The sequence below is a fragment of the Bos grunniens genome, chromosome 20 (assembly GCF_055505025.1).
Source record: "Bos grunniens cultivar Pamir isolate PY7600 chromosome 20, Bosgru_T2T1.0, whole genome shotgun sequence".
Taxonomy (NCBI): domain Eukaryota; kingdom Metazoa; phylum Chordata; class Mammalia; order Artiodactyla; family Bovidae; genus Bos; species Bos grunniens.
The window spans coordinates 67,240,061-67,261,610 of NC_141184.1; the positions used below are offsets into that span (position 1 = coordinate 67,240,061).

At 52.1% G+C, this 21,550-nt stretch overlaps 1 protein-coding gene across 4 annotated transcripts in view; it reads right to left on the bottom strand.

Moving 5' to 3' along the window:
* Positions 1-21,550, bottom strand: part of ERGIC1 (endoplasmic reticulum-golgi intermediate compartment 1) — a 113,175-nt gene that overhangs the window by 21,598 nt on the left and 70,027 nt on the right. For 3 of the 4 annotated variants that reach the window (XM_086362190.1, XM_086362193.1, XM_086362194.1), the window contains 3 exons: positions 20,178-20,272; positions 15,876-16,000; positions 3,545-3,649 (listed from right to left, as the gene is read on the bottom strand). In XM_086362190.1, the coding sequence (XP_086218316.1) occupies positions 3,545-3,649; positions 15,876-16,000; positions 20,178-20,272 (325 nt within the window). The remainder of the gene's footprint in view (positions 1-3,544; positions 3,650-15,875; positions 16,001-20,177; positions 20,273-21,550) is intronic. The other variant, XM_086362191.1, reaches the window with a different exon arrangement.

Genomic DNA, 21,550 nt, shown 5'->3' on the forward strand with positions numbered 1-21,550 from the left:
CCATACAGGCAGGGACCAGGCTCATCCTCACCAATGTGTGGAACACCCAGCACATAGTAGGGGCTCAATAAATATTTGTTGAATGGATGATGGATGATGAATAGGTAGATAAATCCTCAGCTAAGTATTTTACATTAAAAAAAAAAAAATCCTATTTCCATCATAAGAAGCAAGTAGAAGGCTATTACTGCCCTTGTGTCCTGCAGCAGCAGACGGCAATGCAAGACCAGCCCTGCCCCTCCTCGTCCCTCCCCTCTCTCCTCCTGTCCCCCGTCCCTCTTCTCTCTCCTCCTGTCCCCTGGGCTTGGCTGCAGCCCTTTCCTCATCTCCCCACCTGCAGCCTCGCCTCACCTTCCACAAGGCAGGTGGGTGCTCTTCCTATGACAGCCCCCTGCCAGCGTCAGACCCCACCTTCCTAAATCTAATGTGGGTTTCTCTCTACCTGAAACCCAGCTCCCCGCTCCCCACGCCAGGTGACACTTTGAGCCCTCTGCGCTGACTCTGATGAGCCTCTGGCATCTCATGCACAGAACACCGTTCTGATGTCATGGATACTTCTTGCTGGTCCACTTTTTTTTTTTTTTTTTTTCTGAAAGTGATCTTGAGGGTCTTTTATATGAAAATGACTGATTGGACGTGCCATAGAGCGGGTGCTCTGAAAGTGATCTTGAAGGTCTTTTATATGAAAATGACTGACTGGACGTGCCATAGAGCAGGGTGCAAGATGCCCCTGCCCATGAGACTTCCCTGTCCTGAGCTTGGCCAAGTCCTTCTCACCCTTCATCCTTGGCTTAGATGTCACCTTGGATGTCACCTCCTCAGGGAAGCCCACCCCGACTTTCCAAGCTGGGGAGTACCCTGCCCTCATCTCCATATCACTGCCCAGAATCCTATGCCCCTCTTCTCTCTTGTAATTGCATTTATTTACACTTAGTCTCTTCTTCACTTGAGGGCAAGAATCCACTGCTGTTACCCCAGGGCCTCAGGCAAAGCTTGGAGCAGAGCAGAGATTTTGAGGGGGTCTGATGAATCCATAACTCTCTGAGGCACAGTCAAGGAAGGCCTGGGGCCAGACACACCTAGTTTTCAAGCTGTGCACCCCTGGGCAGGTTACTGAACCTCTCTGACCCTGTTTCCTCTTCAGGAAAAATAAATGCCACCCGGCATCCTTGAGGGGGTTTTTGTGATGGTTCAACCGGGCTTCATCTGAACACTGGTCCCCAGTGAGAAAGTGCAGGCTGCGGTGCAGGCTGAGGGGTCAACAGCGCCCACGAGGGAGTGTGGTCTGTTGCCAAGATGGGGTTTGGACTCTGGGGGCGCCTCCAGGGAGCTGCGTGACCCTGGGCCATGACTCCGATCTCAGTCTCCCTGTGCACACCAGGGCTCACAGTGCCCAGCTCCCCTGCCGTGCCAAGGGTCTGCTGACCTGGTGGGTCGCACAGGCAGCTGGGATGCTGCCTAGCGCCCACAGATGGAGGGACCCGGGCCCTCTGCCTGCCTGCAGTTGGTCAGCTCCTGTCCCGCTGGATGGTGAGCACCCCACGTCTATCTCCCCCACGGCTGTGGGAGTCCCTGCGCGCTGGCGGCATCTCACCCTGCAGGGCCTGGTGCAGAATGAGGCCACTGCTCATTTCACTCTGAGCCAGGCAGCTGTTCAAGAGCTTCACCTGCATGAATTTATTTTATCTTCACTACAATTCTATGAGGAAGGTACCATTACTGTTCCCATTTTACAGATGAGATCACTGAGGGTTAGCAAGAATAAATAATTTGTCCATGGTCACACAACTTGTAAGTGGTGAAGCCAGGATCTGAACCCTGAAAGGCAGGCGGGGGAACCATCGCAGAGCAGTCCCTTGAACAGAAAGATGGGAGGCTGTGGGTGTGAAGCCTGTGTGAATTCACCTTCAGGCAGGGTCCACAGTCCTAGGACAGGCTGTGCTTTGCAGAGTGTGTGGACAGCGAGTCTGGCCCAGAGAGACCTCGCCCGCACTGTTCCAAAGCCTCACCTCCAAGAGGAAAACCTCTGGGGCTTCCAAAGAGCCTGAGAAGGCAGTGCTCAATCACATGGTGGGGCAAAGGTGTCAAGACAGAAGCAGGAGCAACGTGGAGGGGAAGAAGTGAGACAGTGCATGGGAGGCGGCCCGCGGTGTGGCCCCCGGGGAGAGCTGCGCTCTGCACCAGGCTGTGCCCTCTCTGGGACAACATCTAGTGTCTCTGGGGCTGCTGAGAAGGTAAAAGAGGACCATGCTTATGAAGGAAGGTGCTCAGCACACACAAGATTCAGTAAGCCTCAGCATGTGTGCACGAACGTGTGAGGCAGGCAGTGGGGGCATGCGTGTACTTGTGGATCCGTGTGTAAGACGTTCCAGTCCAGGGGTGTGGGTGTGTGTGTCTCTGGGTGGTGTATATGTGTGTGTGTATCTCTGGTAGGGGGTGTGTGTATCGCTGGGTGGTGTGTGTATATCTCTGGGTGGTGTGTGTATGTGTGTGTGTGTACCTCTGAATGGTGAGTATATGTGTGTGTCCAGGGATGACTGCTCTGGTTTGGGGGTTGCCTACAAGAACGCTTGTACACCCCAGTGTGTGTGTTGTGTAAGACCCAAGTGTGTGCCTATGTGGTGTGTGTTCAGTGTGTGCGCTCAGGGTGTACGTACGAGCACATGTATGTCAGGGCACACCTTTCAGTGTGTGTCTGATGAGTATGTCTGCTCATGTGAGCAGACGTGTGTGCACATGGGCATGAATGGTGTGTGTGCATGCGCTCGTGTGCTGACCTGGGCCCCGTGCACACATCACCGTGCCTGGAGGGGACCAATGCAGCGACCTCACCCACAAAACGGGATTCCCATCAAGCCAGACTTGGGGGAAGGAGCCAGGGTAGCTAGATCAGCACTGCGGCTGGAGCAGTTACGTCCAGTTCTGAGCCTCGATGCCCCCTTGCCCCGCAGGGCAGAGCAGCCCTCCCCGTCAGCACTGCGGTGCCGGGGGCAGAGGAGAGCCGGCAGCAGAGCTGCCTGTGGCCAACAGAGACCAGGCAGTCAGCGTCCGCCATCCCGGGGAGGAAACTGTCAGGCTGGGCCGGCCGGATGTGGCCCTTCCCATCAAAATCACAAGGACTCTCAGGACACTTCCTTCACACCTCCTGAATGGACATGGGCACCGACACCACGGCGGACAGGGCCCCGGACTCGAGGCCGACACCCGCTGGGGGGACCCGGACAAGTGGCTCCTCCGGGCCCGGCTCCCGCTGTCAGATGCGGTGCCCCCTGCTCCCTCCCGAGGCCAGCCTGGCGCAGAGAGAGCGCCCGCACTGAGGACTTGCTCGTGAAAGTCGGTCCCCTCCCCAGGCCCCAGTCTCAAGCTGAGGCTCTGAGAGCAGTGTGGGGGACAGGGCAGCCACGCTCAGAAGGAAGGTGGGGGGCATTTGGTGGAGCAGAGGCCTGAAGGGCGTGATCCCTCTGGAGGGCCTCTCTCAGTGCCCGAGCAGGACGGAAGAGGCGGTGATGCCCTCCTGCACCCACACCAGCTGTGGCCCGCTCACCTGCAGCGTATCCCCAAAGGAGAGCTTGTGGATGACGTGGGTCATGTCCGGGTTCTGCGGCTGGGCTGTGGCACTGTGTGTGGACACGTGGAAGTTGCCCGGGACCTGGGGGAGAGATGGAGAGCTCAGGGGCAGCCCCAGCGGGCAGGGTGCCGGGCCTCACCTGGGCTGAGCTTGGCCATTTCCCAGCCGTGGGACATGGCTCTCTCTTAGCCTCAGACTCCTCGTCTGTGGAAAGGGGGTGTTAACAGTACCCACTGGAGGGGGCTGCCAGGCTGTGGGTGGAGGAGTCATGTGAAGGGCCCAGCTGGGCGCCTGGTGAAGGACCGAGGCTCAGAGAGGCAGCCGCCCATCATCAATCCCTGGCTGTTCCCTGCATGGCGGGTAGCCGTGCAGACTCAGGAAGCGTCCTCACACCCCAAACACCATCACTAGCCCGTCTACCGCATCACCGCAGACTGGGGCCATTGAAGCTGAGACCACAGGGCCCCCTTTCCCCTCTGGTGCTGAGACCCTGCAGAGCACAGCCTGTGAGCGGTACTGCAGGATGACCATCTGCTCAAGCGAGCGGTACCAGAGAGGCCGCCACGGAGCCTCCTGGGGCCTCCCTCCCCACCGCTGCTCAGACCACTGCCCGTGGTGTCGTCCTGGCCCTGTCTTCCTCTCAAACAGACGTCCCACCCCTCAGGAAATGCTGCCAGCTCCACCCCCGAGATGCCCAGCATCTGACCCCTCCAGCCTCCACCACCTTCCTGGACTGGATGTGGCGGCAGCGTCCCTGCTGGGTTCCCAGCTGCCACCCTTTACTCCCCCGGGCCCTTCCCCAAAGGTGCCCAGTGGGGACCTTTTGAACCTGGGTTTGGTCCCGGCAAGCCTCTGCTCAGGACCCTCCAAGGCTTCTGTTCTCGAGGTGAAGCCACATCCTCGCGTCCTGCTCTGCTTCCTCCCTCTGGCCACGCCGGCCTCCCTGCTGCCCCGGGAACAGTGTGGTACCATCTTGGGCCTTTGTGCTGCGCCCCCTGCTGGAACCCTCTTCCACATGGCTCGCCCTCTGGCCTCTGCTCCGGGAACCCCCCTCCACCATCCCCCAAGCCCCTGATGCTGCTAAAGCACTCAGCATCACGTGCCACCTTGCCCTAACTTGTTCTCATCTGTGTCCCCCCACGAGAACAGAAACCCTCCAATGGTAGGGTCCGTGCCTGACTTGATGCTGTATTCCCCAGACCCTGACCCAGAGCAGGTGCTTAATAAACATGTACTGAATGAATGGAAGAATGAATAAATGACATTAATCCTTAAAATCGCACTTTTGGCTTTGGCACCCGGTAACTCCTGAATATTCACTGGAAGGACTGATGCTGAAGCTGAAGCTCCAATACTTTGGCCACCTGATGCAATGAACCAACTCATTAGAAAAAACCCTGATGCAGGGAGACATTGAGGGCAGGAGGAGAAGGGGACAACAGAGGATGAAATGGTTGGATGGTATCGCCGACTCAATGGACATGAGTTTGAGCAAACTTTGGGAGATGGTGAAGGACAGGGAAGCCTGGCATGCTGCAGTCCCTGGGGTCACAAAGAGTCGGACACAACTGAGTGACTGAACAATTTCTGTTTTACAGAAAAGGAAACCGAGGCTCAGAGCAGTGAAGAAACTTGCTATTGTCACACGTCAAAACTGGGGCGACTGACCTCAGCAGCCCTGGGCTGATGCCATGTGGAGGCAAGCCCTTCAGGAGGTACCAGTCCTTCAGGAGGTGCCAGGCTTGGGGAGATGACCCAGATGAGAGCCTGGCCCTGGATGAGCCCTTGGCCTGCTGTGACACAGACTCAGGACAGAAAATGCAGCTGCCTGACCACACTGGTCCAGAGGGAAGCAAAGACTGTGGGAGTGATGATGGACGGCCCCCAACTCATCTGGGGGTGTTCTCAGGGAAAAGAAGACCCTGTGCTAAGGCTCTGAAGATGAGTCAGGAACAAGGGAGAAGGGCATTTGGGCGGGACTGGCGTGAACAGGTATGGAGGTCAGAAGCTGCTGGGTCGGTGGCACGTGTGAGGAACAAGAAGAGTCAGGTATGAATGAACCCGCAGAGACCTGGGGCTGTGGCTATGGCAGGAGACAAAGAGACACAGGGCAGGGGTGGGGTGGGGTGGGGGACTGCTTAGCAAAGGCCCCGAACGCCACACTGAAAAACTTAGGCTTTAGTTCATTCCAGCTCAAGAAAACCTTAAAAAGCTGTACTGGAGGAAGGAATATGGCTTATGGCTTAGCATCCACCAGCCCACCAGTCCATCAAAGTCTGCTTATTTGATAAGCATGCCTGTTTCCAGCATAAAGCTGTGGGCTTCCTGCAGCAATATTCCTGTCTTCACTGGGACCTGAGCTTTGGACTGACGGGAGAGGTACCAGGCCAACAGCCTGGCCTCAGTGAGTCACAGTCAAGTGTGCCCTGGGCTGCTCGGAGGAGGGGGCAACCTGCTGGGCCTGGCTGGGGGGCGACAGGAACAACAGCTCGGCAAGATCTCCCTGGCGGGACAGCGCTGCCCACTTCAGGGGCCCAATGGTCGGGCAGCAGCCGAGGGCCACACACAGGTTCTGGTCTGGCCTCACTTCCTAGCTGGAGGCCCCTGGGCAAGGTCAGTACCCACCACTCTGTGCCTCGGTTTCCCCATCAGGAAAATGGGAATAATAACCACAAAGGGTTGTGGGAGGGTTAAATGAGATGAGGAATACAAATCTGACGGCAGGTGTTACTGGGTTGGCATCATGGCACAAACACATTCGAGCCGAGAGAGAGAACAACCCTTCTGGAAGAGGGAAAAAATGTACTTGTGCAGGGTGGAGATCCTACTGCATTCTAAAAGTAAGTTAACCTTCATTGTTAGTTAAATGAACAATATTTACATGTGAAAGTGAAAGTCGCTCAGTCGTGTCCAACTCTCTGCGACTCTATGGATGGTAGCCTGCCGTGCTCCTCTGTTCATGGAATTCTACAGGCAAGAATACTAGAGTGCATAGGCATTTCCTTCTCCAGGGGAGCTCCCCAACCCAGGGATCGAACCTGGGTCTCCTGCATTGCAGGCAGATTCTTTACTGTCTGAGCCACCAGGAAATATATTTTTCACTATGGAAAATGTCACGTGATGAAATTAGAACTAAAGTCCCACTGCCTGCTGCCCCCAGAAGTAAGAAGCTGACAGCATCCGGTGTGCATCCTTCTGAGTTTTTCTAGGCAGTGACACGGGGCCCCCTGTGGACAAGGCCGTGGGCAGGGTTTGGAACTGGGCTTGGAGCCTGGGCCTCACGCGGCCAGAGTCAAGTGAGTCAAGGAGGCTGGCTCCGCGCATCTGCCACCCGCGGCTGCCCCGCGAGGCTGTGACTCAGTGACCCACTCCCCCTCGGCACGGAATCCATCACAGGTGGCTGACTCATGCCAACACACGCTGGGCTGAAGAAAGCAGAGACGACACTTTTAGAGCTGTGACTTAGGAACCGACGTCAGTGTCTCTGATGGGCATTCAAAATCATATAGACGGAGCTGGGTTGGCCATCCTGTCCTCCTCCTGGGGGACTGGGTGATTAAGCAAGGAGTCCACGCAGCTGGGGGCTGCTTAAAACACGCGCACTCTGGGATCAGGCTGACCTCCTGATGAATGGATAAGGGGGTCACAGGGCAAGTGTGAACCTGTTGCTGGGAGATAGGGGGGGTGGGGGGCTGCAGACCTCACCGTCATCGCAGCTGCCTTTCCTATCAAAGCACCCCCTGACGGGGTGCTCCAGGGAGGCAATAACCCTTAACCCTGCACAGGAGGCTGGCCTGAGTTGTGACCGAGATGCCGGCTGGAAGCCACGGCGAGCAGGGGTGCAGGGACACAGCAGGGAGCTCCCTGGCTGTCGGGTGGCCTGGCTCCAGATCCTGGCTCCTGGCCCTTTAGCAGGTCACGTAATACCCTGCGCCTGTTTCCGACGCCCTGCTGCAAGAACTAAATAAGCTAACAGTGGGGAAGGGCCAGGTGAGAACCCAATAAGCGGCCACCAGGAGGTGAGGGCTGGTGTGACCCTGTTCTAGAATCCCAGCCCTCCTTGACCAGAGAAAGCCCGCTTCTTGGACATCATCCCTGCACACTTCGTGAGCACACTTGCACCGGAGTGCTGGCAAGTGCCAGCTGGTGAGATCATAGATACCCCACTGACAGGAGATAAGGCCAGCTGGGGAAGGGTACCGAGACTTGTCCTGTCCCCACTGCGACACGCACTTTACAGATTTTAATTTGTTCACATCTCACAAGTTGTGAGGGCAGTATCACTATCCCCATCTTATAGATGAGGAAATTGAGGCTCAGAGAGGCTAAAATTGCTTAGGCTTTTAACCAGTGAACATCGTTGCTAGGATTCTCAAGCTCTTTGTCTGACCCCAAAGAGCAAGTTCTCGTTCAGCCAGACCCAGCAGGAGACCCATCAGAGCCTGCTGCGGGGAGCCGCCTGTAGCCTTGGCATGGCTGCCATGCCAGGGAGGGTGTGGCGCTGGGCTGTTTCCCAGGTGGTCCTCCTGTCTCTCACGGGTGCCTCCTTCTCACCGTCTGGGGTGTCCATATCTGCTTAGCCCACGTGATCACACCCCCCGCCAGGGAGACCCCACAAGAAGGAGGTGTGTGTGGGCTGTTCGTTCATCTCCAACCATCTTTCCACCCCACAGATAGGCCTTCTCTGTCTCAGTGGGTCTCCTCCACTGTAACACTCACTCCATTCTCTCCCCAGCTGCTTCATTAAATTATACACTGACTTGAGGGTTTACCTGTCACCCCGTAACAGACCGTAAGTGCCACCAAGAGCAGGGGCCTCACTCACTTCTCTTGGCACCACATCCCAGTGCCGAACGTGGAGCCAGGCACACAGCAGGCACTGGAGAGTAGGATGCGTGAACAAATGAGCGGGCGGAAGGGGAAGCAATGGTCCAAAGGAGTTAGAATGGGAAAAGGACTGGAGCAACATACAGACCATGATGGTGGAGGAAGGGGAGGGAGGGTGCCCCGAGGGACCCGTGTCAAGACCTGTGAGGGAGCGGCAGCTCTCCAGGCAGAGAGGGGGCCAGAGAGAGGGCGCTGGAGGCGGAACAAAGGCCTGGCACGCCACTCATGCACCCACCTCCCTGCGCTGTGCGCACACTGGCCTTCCCTCATCTCCGAGGCCTGTCCTCCACTGCAGCCAGCATCCCAAGAACCCTACTGTGCAGTGGTCGTGTTCTCTCTCGCGCAGGGGGCTCTCCCTGCAGCACGTGGGTCAGTGGTCCTGTTCTCTCTCGTGCGGGGGCTCTCCCTGCAGCACGTGGTCAGTGGTCCTGTTCTCTCTCGTGCGGGGGCTCTCCCTGCAGCACATGGGTCAGTGGTCCTGTTCTCTCTCGCGCAGGGGCTCTCCCTGCAGCACGTGGGTCAGTGGTCCTGTTCTCTCTCGCGCAGGGGCTCTCCCTGCAGCACATGGGTCAGTGGTCCTGTTCTCTCTCGTGTGGGGACTTTCCCTGCAGCATGTGGGTCAGTGGTCCTGTCCTCTCTCACGGGGGGCTCTCCCTGCAGCACATGGGTCAGTGTCCACCCTGTCCCTGGAGTACCAGCCCCCCTCTTTGCTGATGTTCTCTTTCAGACTTCAGGGCCCACTCAGCCCTGGTTTCCTCCTGCCTATCTGGCCGCTCCTTCTGCCTTTCCTGCCCACTTCTAAACGCTGGTGGGCACCAGAAGTCGGTCCTCAAACTGCATCTTTATATTTTTGGTGCCATGAACCCTTCGTCAGTCTGCCAACATATACATTTTAATTGCTTCAAGTGTTTCAAATGCATAAAACATATAGAATCATAGAGTAAAGAAATAATATTTTAAACAGTAACAAAAATAGATCAAACATTTGCACATGCCTCTTTATTAATGCAGCAAACAACAAGACCTGGTCGCAGGCCAACTAATGACTGTAATTTCAAAACTGTGATGAGTGTAAACAGCATCTCAAAATGATCTGTGACAATTTTAATGTGATATATGCATAGTAATTTCTATTGGTGACTAGGTCATGGGTGCTGCTAATGCTACTATGGCTTATTGCCTACGTTCAGCATAGAAGAGAGTGCTGAATCGGAGTTTAGCACTTATAAAAGTAAACATGTCATTTTTTTTCTTCCATCCAGGTTCACAGACTCCTCAAATTTGATCTGCATTCCTGGGACGCCTGTGGACCCCAGGTTTAGAACACTCTACACCTCTCCCTAGGTGATCTAGCTTAGATCAATGATTCTCAAACATGAATGGCATCAGGACTCCCTGGAGGGCTTGTTACAACACAGATTCAGTAGGTCTGATGTGGGGCCTGAGAATCTGCATTCCTGACAGGTTCCGGGTTGCTCTGCTCTTGCTGGGGGACCCACTTTATTTATTTGTTGACATATAGTTGATTAACAATGTTGTATTAATTTCTGCTGCATCGCAAAGTGACTCAATTATACATACATACATTCTTTTTCATATCCTCTTCCCTTATGGTTTAATCACAGGATACTGAATATAGTTCCCTGTGCTATCCAGTAGGACCTTGCTGTTTATCCATTCTATCTGCAATAGTTTTCACTGCTAACCCTAAACTCCCAGTCCACCCCTCCCTCCCCCTTGGCAAGCACAAGTCTGTTCTGTCTGTGAGTCTGCTTCTGTTTTTAGATAAGTTTGGGTCATATTTTAGATTCTGCATATAAGCGATATCATACAGTACCTGTCTTTCTCTTTCTGACTTACCTCCCTTGGTATGATAACTATCTGGGTCCATCCATGCTGTTGTAACTTGGGGACCCCACTTTGAGGGGCGCTGACATAGACCTACAACAGCCATCATCTGTTTACAGATGACTCCCACATTTATATCTCCAGCCCAGAGCTCTCCAACGAGCTCCAGAAGCACCCCCTCCACTTCCAATTTAACATCTCCAGTGAGAATCCTAAAGGACGTGTGTCCAGAATTGACGGTCTGAGTCCCAGCCCCCACTCCCACAGAATCCATGCTTTTCCATGCTTCCATACATAGAAAACGGGATCGCCTGGCTGTCGAGACAAAAGCCCAGGAGGTTTCTTTGATTCCATTCTCGCCCTCACCACCCACAACCAATTGATCAGTAAGTCTTGTTGATGCCACCTCCCTGGTCTGGACCCTTCTCTCCAATACCACTGCCACAAGCATCGCCTGTGACCTCTGCTCTTGGCCCCGTCCTGTCTACCTCCGTGTAGATGCCCAGGTGACCTTTCTAAAGGTCTGCTGTCCAGGAGAACATTCCCTGATGATGGAAATGTTTCATATCTGCACTAATATGGTAGCCACTAGCCACGTGTGGCTATGGAGCGCTTGCAATGTGGCAAGGGAGACCAGGGGACTGAATTTTACTCAATTTAACAATAGTTAATTTAAATGGAGCTGTAGGCTACTGTACTGGATAGTGCAATTCTAAAGCATAAATCAACTACACTGCTTTCCTGCTTAAAACCTTCAAATGGGCCCCGACACACGCACCATAGATCCAAGTCACAGGGCACAGCCAAGACCCTGTGTGGTAGCTGATCAACAAAGGGAGCCCTGAGCCACACCTCCCAGCACGCACACCCTTGAGTATTTCTCCCAGTCCTTCCGTATTTCCACTGCAGAACCTGGGCTGGCAGCTAACTCCCATTAACCCACAAAATGTGGCAGAAGTGATAGTCTGTGCTTTAGCATTTAAAGAGACCTGAGCTGTGATGCAAGAAATCCACATGGAGAGACCACATGGAGAGAGAGACAGGTCCAATTATCCCCAGCATCTGAGCTGAGCCTCCCAGTCATCCAGCCGGGACTGCAGGAAGGAGGGCACACCAAGGAGGGCACACAAAGGAGGGCACACGAAGGGGGGCACACGAAGGGGGGCACGCTAAGGGGGGCACGCTAAGGGGGCACACACTAAGCAGGGCACACCAAGGGGGGGCACATGAAGGGAGGCACATGAAGGGGGGCACACTAGGGGGCACACTAAGCGGGGCTTTAGCTCCAGGTGGTTGTTTCCAATGAGACTCAGGCTCAGTGCGACTTTTAAAAGCCAGAAATCTGAACAACCATTGACAGGAGGGTGCTAGACCCCACCAAAAATAGGTACCCCATGTCCAAAGACAAAGAAGCAGCCACAACAAGATGGGAGGAGGGGTACAATCACAATAAAATCAAATGGGTAGGAGACTCAGAATCTGGAGAACAATAATACCAAAGAGGTTCTTACACTGTTGTGAAGGTTCTGAGTCTCATGTCAGGGTTCCCAATCTGGGAATCTGCAAAGGGAATGGGAATCCCCAGGGAGTTTAACTCTGAAGGCCAGTGGGATTTGATTACAGGATTTCCACAGGACTGGGGAAAACAGACTCCAGTCTTAGAGAGCAGACAAAATCTTCTGTGCACCAAGACTCGGGGTAAAGGAGCAGTGACCTCACAGGAGACTGAACCAGACCCACCCCCTAATTTTGGAGGGTCTCCTGTGGAGGTGTGTGTTGGCAATGGCTCGCCGAGGGGACAAGGGCACAGGCAGCAGCAGTCCTGGAAGGGGTCGCTTGGCGTAGATCCTCTTGGAGGTTGCCATTAACCCTACCATAGAGCCTGTGCCTCAGGCCAACCACCAGGAAGGGAGAGCAACCCACCCATCAGCAGACAACTGAATTAAAGTTTTACTGAGCATGGCCCTGCCCACCAGAACAAGACCTAGTTTTTCTCACCACCAGTTCCTCCCATCAAAAAGCTTCTACAAGCCTGTTAGCCTCATCTAACAGAGGGCAGACAGAAGAAGCAAGAACCACAATCCCGCAGAGGCTAGAAACAAAACCACATGACAGAAAGTAAACCAGGATGAAAAAGCAAAGGGTTTTGTACCAAATGAAGGGATAAAATAAAGCCCCAGAAAAACAACCAAATGAAGTAAAGATATGCAACCTTCCAGAAAAAGAATTCAGAATAATGATAGTGAAGATAATCCAGGATCTTGAAAAAAGAATAGAGGCAAAGATTAAGAAGATGCAAGAAATGTTTATCAAAGACCTAGAAGAACTAAAGAACAAACAAACAAACAGAGATTAACAATATACTGGAAGGAATCGATAGCAGAATAACTGAGGCACAAAAACGGATAAGTGACCTGGAGAACAGAAAGGTGGAAACCACTGCCCCAGAACAGAATATATAAAAAAGAATGGAAAAAAAAAAAAAAAAAATGAGGACAGCCAAGGAGACCTCTGGAACAACATTAAATGCACCAACATTTGCGTTATAGGAATCCTGGAAGGAGAAGAAACAGAGAAAGGACCTGAGAAAATATATGAAGAAATAACAGCTGAAAACTTCCCTAATATGGGAAAGCAAATAGCAAACCAAGTCCAGGAAGCAGAGAGTTTCGGGCAGGATACACCGAAGGAGGAACACACAGAGACACACAGTAATCAAAAATGATGAAAACTAGAGACAAAGACAAAATATTAAAAGCAACAAGTGAAAAACGACAAATAACATACAAGGGAACTCCCATCAGGTTATCAGTTGATTTCTCAACAGAAACCCAACAAGCCAGAAGGGAAGAGCATGGTATATTTAAAGTGAAGAAAGGGAAGAACCTACAACCACGAACACTCTACCCAACAAGACTCTTGTTCAGATTTGATGAGAAATCAAAAACTTTTCAGACAAGCAAAAGTTAAGAGAATTCAGCACCCAAAAAATAGCTTTACAACAAATACTAAAGGAACTCCTCTAGGCAGGAAACACAAGAGAAGAAAAAGACCTACACAAAATAAACCCAAAACAATTAAGAAAATGATAATAGAATCATACGTATCGATAATTATCTTAACTGTAAATGGATTTAGTGTACCAACCAAAATCACAGACTGGCTGAGTGGATGAGAACGTGTTCACGTATGCACCGCCACTTGCCACTTCACTCTACTTAACCTCCCAGCTGTATGTAATGATTTTATATTGTTAGGTTAATCATGATCCCATTATGTCTTGCAATCATAATTATCTTTTGTTTTTTGTATTGGTATTGATTGTGAAAACCGATAAACATCTTTTACTATTGTGATTATGTAACTATCATTCACTTAATACCATTTGTATCATGATTGGTCAACAGAAAATAAGAGAATTCTTTATGATTAAAACTACCATTTAATAGAAAAATCTGAGTCTACTTTTTAAAATCCAGATGCATAACAGGATTACTTTGACATTTTTTTAAAAACACAAATGCCCAGGTATTGCTATTCTTCTCCAAAGCTCCAGAAGCATTTCTAATGAGCAGCCATGTTTAAAAACAACTGGACTAAATGAAAACATCATGCCGTACACTTAAATATATACAATTTAACTTTGTTAATTATACCTCAATAAAGCTGGAAAAAAGGTAAATGTAAAGACATACATATATACAGAGTACAGATCAGAAAGATTTAAGAAACATTAACCAAACCAAACACAAGGCAATATGTGAACCTTGTCATTATTGTTTTGAACATATAACAGAAAAATACATTTTTTTAGAAAATTGGAGGAATTTGGACACCAAGTGGATGTTTGATGATAATAAGAGATTATTTTTTAGGCGTAATGATGGCATTGGGACTATGCTAAAAAGAATACTTGGTTTTAGTCACACTGAAGTATTTATATAAATACTGAATTATTTACAGATATAATGATATAATGAATGTCTATATTAAATAATCTAGAGTGAGTGAGTTGGAGAGTGGAGGAGGCATGGACAAAACAAGATTGTCCAGATGTTGACAGTTCTCAAAGCAGGGTGATGGGAATGTGTGTATGGGGGTTATAGTTTCCTTCTCCTTTTCTATATTTGAAATTTTTTAATAATAAAAACTTTATTAAAAAAATAAAAGCCAGAGATCTGGACGCCCAGTCTTTGATATTGGCTCTGATGGATCCGAACGCTGTTACAGGGCAAATGTAACTTGTTTTGGGGCTGGGTGTGGTCAGTGAGTTTGCAACCTCTAATTGAGATGGCAGGAAGAAGGGCATCTGAGCAGAGGCTGCAGGAGGGCAGGCAGAAACCAGGGGCTCAACGACTTCCCTGGTGGTCCAGTGGTTAAGAACCCACTTTCCAAGGCCGGGGACTTGGCTTTGATCCCTGGTCGGGAAACTGAGATCCCACGTGCTTCGGGGCAACTAAGCCAATGCAGTGTAACTGCTGAGCCACTGCACTCTGGAGCCTCTGCAGGCCCGTGCAACTAGAGAGCCTACACAACTAGAGAAGTCCATGTGCCACTATGAAGACACAGCACCATGGAAAAAAAAGCCAGTGGCTCAGTCTGTCTGGGACTGGGAAGGAGAGCTGGGGGACATGGAGACAGCTGTGCAACCTTGGCTGAGACAGTTAACCTCTCTGGGTCTGTTTCCTCGTGTGTAAAAAGCTGCCACCTCACAGCTGTTGCTCCACTGCAATAACACACAAAAAGCCCAGGAGAATGCTGGCCGCCTCCAGGGTTCCCCGGCTTTCCCAAATGCACCATGCTGACAACTTTAACTTAGGACCTGAAGCTCCCGGTTTTAGTGACAGAACAACATCGATACCTGAATGACCCTTTGGAGCTGACTAGGTATTTTCAAACCCATCCACTCTCATGCCTCCCCTGCTTTACCCCTCATCACAGCACTTACCACCCACTGAAATGCTTTTTAGTTTGCACACTGTCTGCCCTCCTCCACTAGAACGGAAGCCCCACCAGTGCAGGAACACTGCCCACCTAGTCCAGGCACTGCCCAGAGCCGACAGCCCACCCTGGAACACAGCAGGTGCTCCATGAAAGTGTTTTGAATGAATGAATGTGTAACAGCTCATTTAATCATCACAAAGACTTTGTGGAGTGAATGGGGTCATATGATTATCATCACACCCTCAGCCCAAAGATTTAAAAACTGAGGTTAAGATAGCTCGAGTGACCTGGAGACCTTTGCTTGGCCAAGAGAGGGTAGGACAAGGAGGCACACTCGGGTTCAGGGCTGCCAATCCCACCGTCTTCTCACCACCCACTCCTTCCACGCTGGGGAGAAGAGTAGCTCCTTCCTCAACCAGCCAGGTGGGGTTCCAAACCTCAGGGAGCCTGAAACCCCCACTCAAGATTCTCAGCAAGAACTGCCAGGTACCTTGATGCTGGTCCTGAGCTTGCCAGGGGCCTGGGGAGGGAGGGCGAGTGGGTGCACAGCTCCACCATCCAGTTTCCAGGGAGGAAGGGGATGGTGGGATGGGGAACAGGCGAGAGGGGACCAGGCAGGGTCTCCTACCTTGTTGATGCTGAACTGCCCCTCGAAGCGGCAACCCACCCCGTTGTTCAGTGGGATCTTCATCGAGTTGTCGATGTGCCCCACTTCATGCCTGCCCATCTCATCCTGGATGTCAAGCCCGACCACTGCAGGGGGCAAGGAGAAAAGAGTCATGAACACCCAGAGAAACAGGGACCCCTCATGCATCCACTAGATGGCCAGGCAGGGCCCCCAGCCATCCAGGAGCTCACAGTCTAGAGCCACAGAGAGGAGGAGACAGGGATGGCTGGAGCCAGAGAGAGGCGGCACACAGCGTTCCTGTCCCCCGCCACGACCACCGCAAGCGAGAGAGTCAGGGGGTGCAGGGCTGAGGACTCTGCTAGCTTCGAGGCTGCAGGGGGGCGGCGGAGGGCCAGGCTTAGAAGGTGTCTTAATCCTGGTCTGGCCTTTTCCCAGCTTGCAACCTTGGCTAAGGCACTTCACCTCTCATGTCTTGGTTTCCTTCCCTGTGAATGGGGAGTGGGGGAGGGAGGGATAATAATTAAGGCTTCCTTGGAGAATCACAAGGATCAGATAATTAGTATGTGTTAAAAATGCTTACAATGGGGCCTAGTGCTCAGTAGGTGGCAAGTACCTAATGGACGTCAGCACTTACTAAGTCTCAGACAGTCTCTGCGTTCCCTGGGCATCATTCAGGGTCAGGCAGTCATTCATTCACAACTCACACCTTCCTTTACCCAGTGCCTGTTCCTGCCCTCTAGGAGAATGGGCACTTTTCTGAGTTCCCAGGTTAAAGGGGAGATCTGGGGCCTGGAGTCCTGGTCCTGGCTCCAATGTGACTCTCCATCACCTACTATGACTCAGCTTCCCAATCTGCAAAATGGGCAGGCTCAGGCCAACTGTATTCCCTGAGATGGTCTAAGTAGCAAGTGCAGGATCCGTGTAAACTATGGAGATGCAGAGATCGCCTTGAGAGGAAAGCTAAGAAAGCAGGTTGTGATACAGAGAAAGAGCTGCTGGAAGCAATTTTCAGTGAGCTGACGACTATAAAAAGGAAAAATGGGAAGAACCCTGCATTCCTCAGTGGGGGACGGAAGGACAAGAGGGCTCATCCATAGAAGGGAGTGTGATGCACTATTAAAAATGATGCTCCCGGGTCTGTAGTATGTGGGAAATGCTGATGTCGTAATGTTCAGATTAAAGGAAACACAAGCAGGTCTCCGTTTGATTCAGCAGTTCCACCCCCAGGGAGCTCATTCCCCAGACACACAGGCATTGAGACGTGTTGCAAGGCTCCGGCCAACCTGGTTGGAAATCATGACGATGGGAAGCAACCCAACTGCCCACCAACGGGGGACTGGTCAATGGCACAGCCCCCTCTAGGACACTGTGCAGAGGGTGCGAGGGAAAAGCTCGATCCATATGTGGGGAGAGGCAGCCTGAGCTCTGGGGGTGTCCTGTCCTGTCAGGGGTTCCTGGCTCTGCCCCTACTGGCCACGGCACCTTGAGCAAGTTAGCTAACCTCTCTGTGCTTCTGTTGCTTGCTCTATCCTAGTTAAAACAGAACTGACTATGGGCTAGACCCTCTTCCAAGTGCCTTTTCCATGAAAAGACACCCTCTGAACACCCCTGTGGGGAAGATATTATCATCAGACCCACCCTACACTGGGGGACACTGAGGCACAGAGAGGTTAAGTAACTCGCCTGAGATCTCACAGCTAACAAACAATGGCACTTAGAAACCCACAGAGTCTGGATCCAGACTCTGGCCTCTCTGCGAGAACACCTCATCTTAGTGCACTCACACAACCAAGGGATTCGGGACATGGCCTGGCCCCGAGTAAGGGCTGAATCAACAGCAGCTGTGCTTATTATTTTACCAATATCATGAGTAATATAAGAAGAGCCCCAAGATACAAACGGAAAAAACAAGAAATCTCAGAAAGGTCCCCTGTAGTCTGGTCCCAATTATGTTAAAAAAAAAAAAAAACCACCACCACCAAACATGACCTATGTCTGCAGACAGACAGACAGACACACAGGGGTGGGAGGAGGGGTCCCAGCTGCTGACAGAGGATTCCTCCAGGTGGCTGGCTTGTGGGATGAACTTACTTCTTTTACTTTTTTTTAATGTTACTTCTGTATTTTGAACTCATTACCTTTTTTAAAAAAAGTATCCCTGTTATTAGTTGTGTAACAGAAAAATATTATTTCTGAAAGCAGGATATGAGATTGCACAGGCAGCATGATCTCAGCCATGTTTAGAAGCTCAGGGACGGAAGGCCAGCAGGATGGAGCGGCGTCAAATGTCAACTGATGTTGTCATCGGGAGTGGAATTATGGGCGATTTCTTCTCTCTCTGCTGCTCCAGATTTTCCAAAGGTACAATGATGAGCGTGCATTTTTTTTTCTATAACACAAATCTGACGTTCCTTAAAGGAAAGTCTGAGTGTGGGGCTCTGGCGGGGTGGGGAGGGCCCCGTGGGTCAGCTCAACCAGCAGCTTGAGGTCACTCAGCCCCTCCTGGGCTGGAACCCAGCCTAGAACCACCTCTCCTCCCACCCCTGCCCTGCTGGTCCCAGTCCTCGGCCTAAGAATTTCCTTGTTCCAGAGATGTGGCCAACTCCCGAATGAGAAGCTGCCAGACCAAGTATTTTTCTAAGAGAAAGAGAAAAAATAAAAATAAAACCAACCCATTTCAACAGGTTCCCTGGCTCGGGGCCCACTGTGGATTCAACACTGTGATGTAATTCTCACCAAAAGCAATAACAGGGTTGAATCTCTCCCTATCTCAGACCCACCCAACGGTCTGCCCTTCAGGAGGAAGGGAGGGAGTGGGAGGAGAAGGAGGGTCTGCACAGGGTCAGCGCCAGGCTGGGCAGAGGGGCAGCTGGGAACCCAGCCTGCTCATGAACAGATCTAGGAACCAGTTCCTCAGAGCCTCCAACAACAAGCCGGAGACAGCACCACGCTGGGCTTCCCTGGGGGCGAGTGGTAAAGAATCTGCCTGCCAATGCAGGGGACGCGGGTTCAGCCCCTGGTCTGGGAGGATCCCATGCGCCGAGGGACAGTTAAAGCCCGGGCGCCTCAACTCCTGAGCCTGAGCTTCAGAGCCCGTGCGCCTCAACTCCTGAGCCTGAGCTTCAGAGCCCGGGCGCCTCAACTACTGAGCCTGAGCTTCAGAGCCTGGGCGCCTCAACTCCTGAGCCTGTGCGCCTAGAGCCTCAGAGCCCGGGCGCCTCAACTACTGAGCCTGTGCGCCTAGAGCCTGTGCTCTAAAACGGGAGAAGCCACTGCAGTAAGAAGCCTGTGCACCGCAGCGAGAAAGAAGCCCCGCTGGCCACAAGCAGACGGAGCCCGAGCGCTGCAGTGAAGATCCAGCACAGCCATAAATACATAATATAGATTTTTTAAAAGAGATAGCACTCTGCCTGTTTTACAGTTGACGAAATGAGGCCGGGAGGGGTCATCTTAGCCAGGGCCACACGGTTTCAGTAAGCAAAGGAGCTAGAATCTGATCCCTAAACCAGAATCCCAAAGAGCTTTGTTTTATACAGGTAATTCATTCTCTTGGTTTTGAAACAAATTTTTTTTTAAAGTGCTCACTTTGGCAGCACATATACTAAAGAAACAAACAAAAGCCAGAAAAGTGCCCCCCACCCACCACAGACACATAAAGGAGTGCACAGTAAAAGGGGATTTTCCCATGGCTAATAACTCTGCGCTCACCCTGTTCCAGGTGACTCCTCCTGGGTAGCTGGAGGTCTCCATGCCTGGGATTGCCTGGGAGGTTACGTGGCCTCCGGCCCTCCCCGCACACTACTCTGTAGCCATCAGCCAAGACCATGGATAACAACAGGCCAGCCCCCTTGCTGCCAGGAGGGACAAACCACGACGTCATTCACACACCACAGCTCCCCGTGGGACCAGGCTGCCATCAGACGTCCGCTGAACACACACCTCTGCCTGTCGTCTCGCCTCCCTCATGCCCTTACAGGCTCCTCCTGGGAGCCCTCTCTCACTCAATCACTTACGAAACATCTAGGTTTTGCTTCTTGGGAACCTGACCTCAGAAACACCCTACCCCTACCTCAACCTGGCTACTCTCTAGAGGTAAAGTGTTGGCAGTTTCTTAGATATAGTTTTTTAATTCCCCCGTGCACGACATCCTCCCCACGAAAAGTAGGCAGGGAGAGATTCCTGCTGCTCCTTATTCGCAGCTTGCCATCCACCTAATGTCCTGACTTATCTCACCACTTCTGCACACACGGCACTGTCTACAGGTGGCGTCTTGAGGAGCAGAAGGGTGCTGGGAATACTCACATTCGCAGTGCAAATTGGGGAGACTGATGTTCAGGCTGACGTCAATCTTGCCCCCGCTGTCCTTGTCCGGGTCATCGACGTACAGCTCGTTCACGCTGCGGGAGACAAGTACGGGAGCCTTGATGAGACGGGGGGACCCATCCTGGCTGCAGGGGACAGCCAGGGACACTTCACTTGGTAACCATGGCTCTGATAACCTGGACTCCCAGCTGGGGGAAGCCTGGGCCTGCCCGGGCACAGGGGAGCCGGGCTCCCATCTCCATATGTGGTTGTGGCTTAGTTGCAAAGTCGTGTCCAACTCTTGTGACCCCATGGATCAGAGCCCACCAGGCTCCTCTGTCCATGGGGTTTTCCAGACAAGAATAGTGGAGTGGATTGCCATTTCCTTCTCCAGGGGATTTTCCTGACCCAGGGACCAAACCCGGGTCTCCTGTGCTGCAGGCAGTCTCCTGCACTGCAGGTGGATTATTTGCCGAGAGAACCACCTTGGGAATTACAACCCATCTCCATGGCATTCTCCAAATTCGGGCCTCACCACTCAGAAGGAGGGGAGGGGGACTGGACAGGATGGTGGAAACAGCATGGTTTTCAGAGTCAGACGACTCATTTTCCACTTGTGATCCTGCCACTTCTTTATGGAACTCAGGTAGATAACTTCACCTCTATGAACCCATCGATTAAACGGGGGTACCCCACCCACTGTTCATGGGGTGTCCTGAAAACTTAAATGCGAAATCAGACCATATTAGGGATCAGGGCCTGACACCGACAGGCACACAGGTCCAGACTCCCTCCTCCTCGAGCTCCCCTGACTCCCTCAAGTGGGGCAGTCTCTGGGTGCCCATCCTCTCCCCAGCTCTCACAAGGCCCTGGGCCAGGCATCACGTCCAAGACATGACTAGCACATAGATCCCTCTCCTGTGTCTGCTGTTACAAACTATCACAAACCTAATGGGTTAAAACAACACACATTTATTCTCTTCTACTTTTGGAGGTCAGAAGTCTGAGATGGGTCTGTGGGGCTGTACTCCTTCCAGGGAGAACCAGTTTCCAGCTTCCAGAGGCCTCGGCTCCTGGCTCCTTCCTCTACCTTCCATGCCAGCCACAGGGGTGCTCTTCTCTCTGATCTCCTCTGTCCCTCTTGTGAGGACTCTCGTGATTCCATCCACCCGATAACCCAAGATCATCTCCCATCTCCAGACCCTTGACATAATCACATCTGTAAAGTTCCTTTTACCTTTGTAAGGTAACATACTTGCTGCTTTCGGGGACAGGGACCTGAATCTCTGGGTGGGGCGGGGAGGCAGTGTGGGGCAGGTAGCTCCATGGACAGCTAGGCCACCTTGCTGTCGGGGACAACAGCACCACATTGG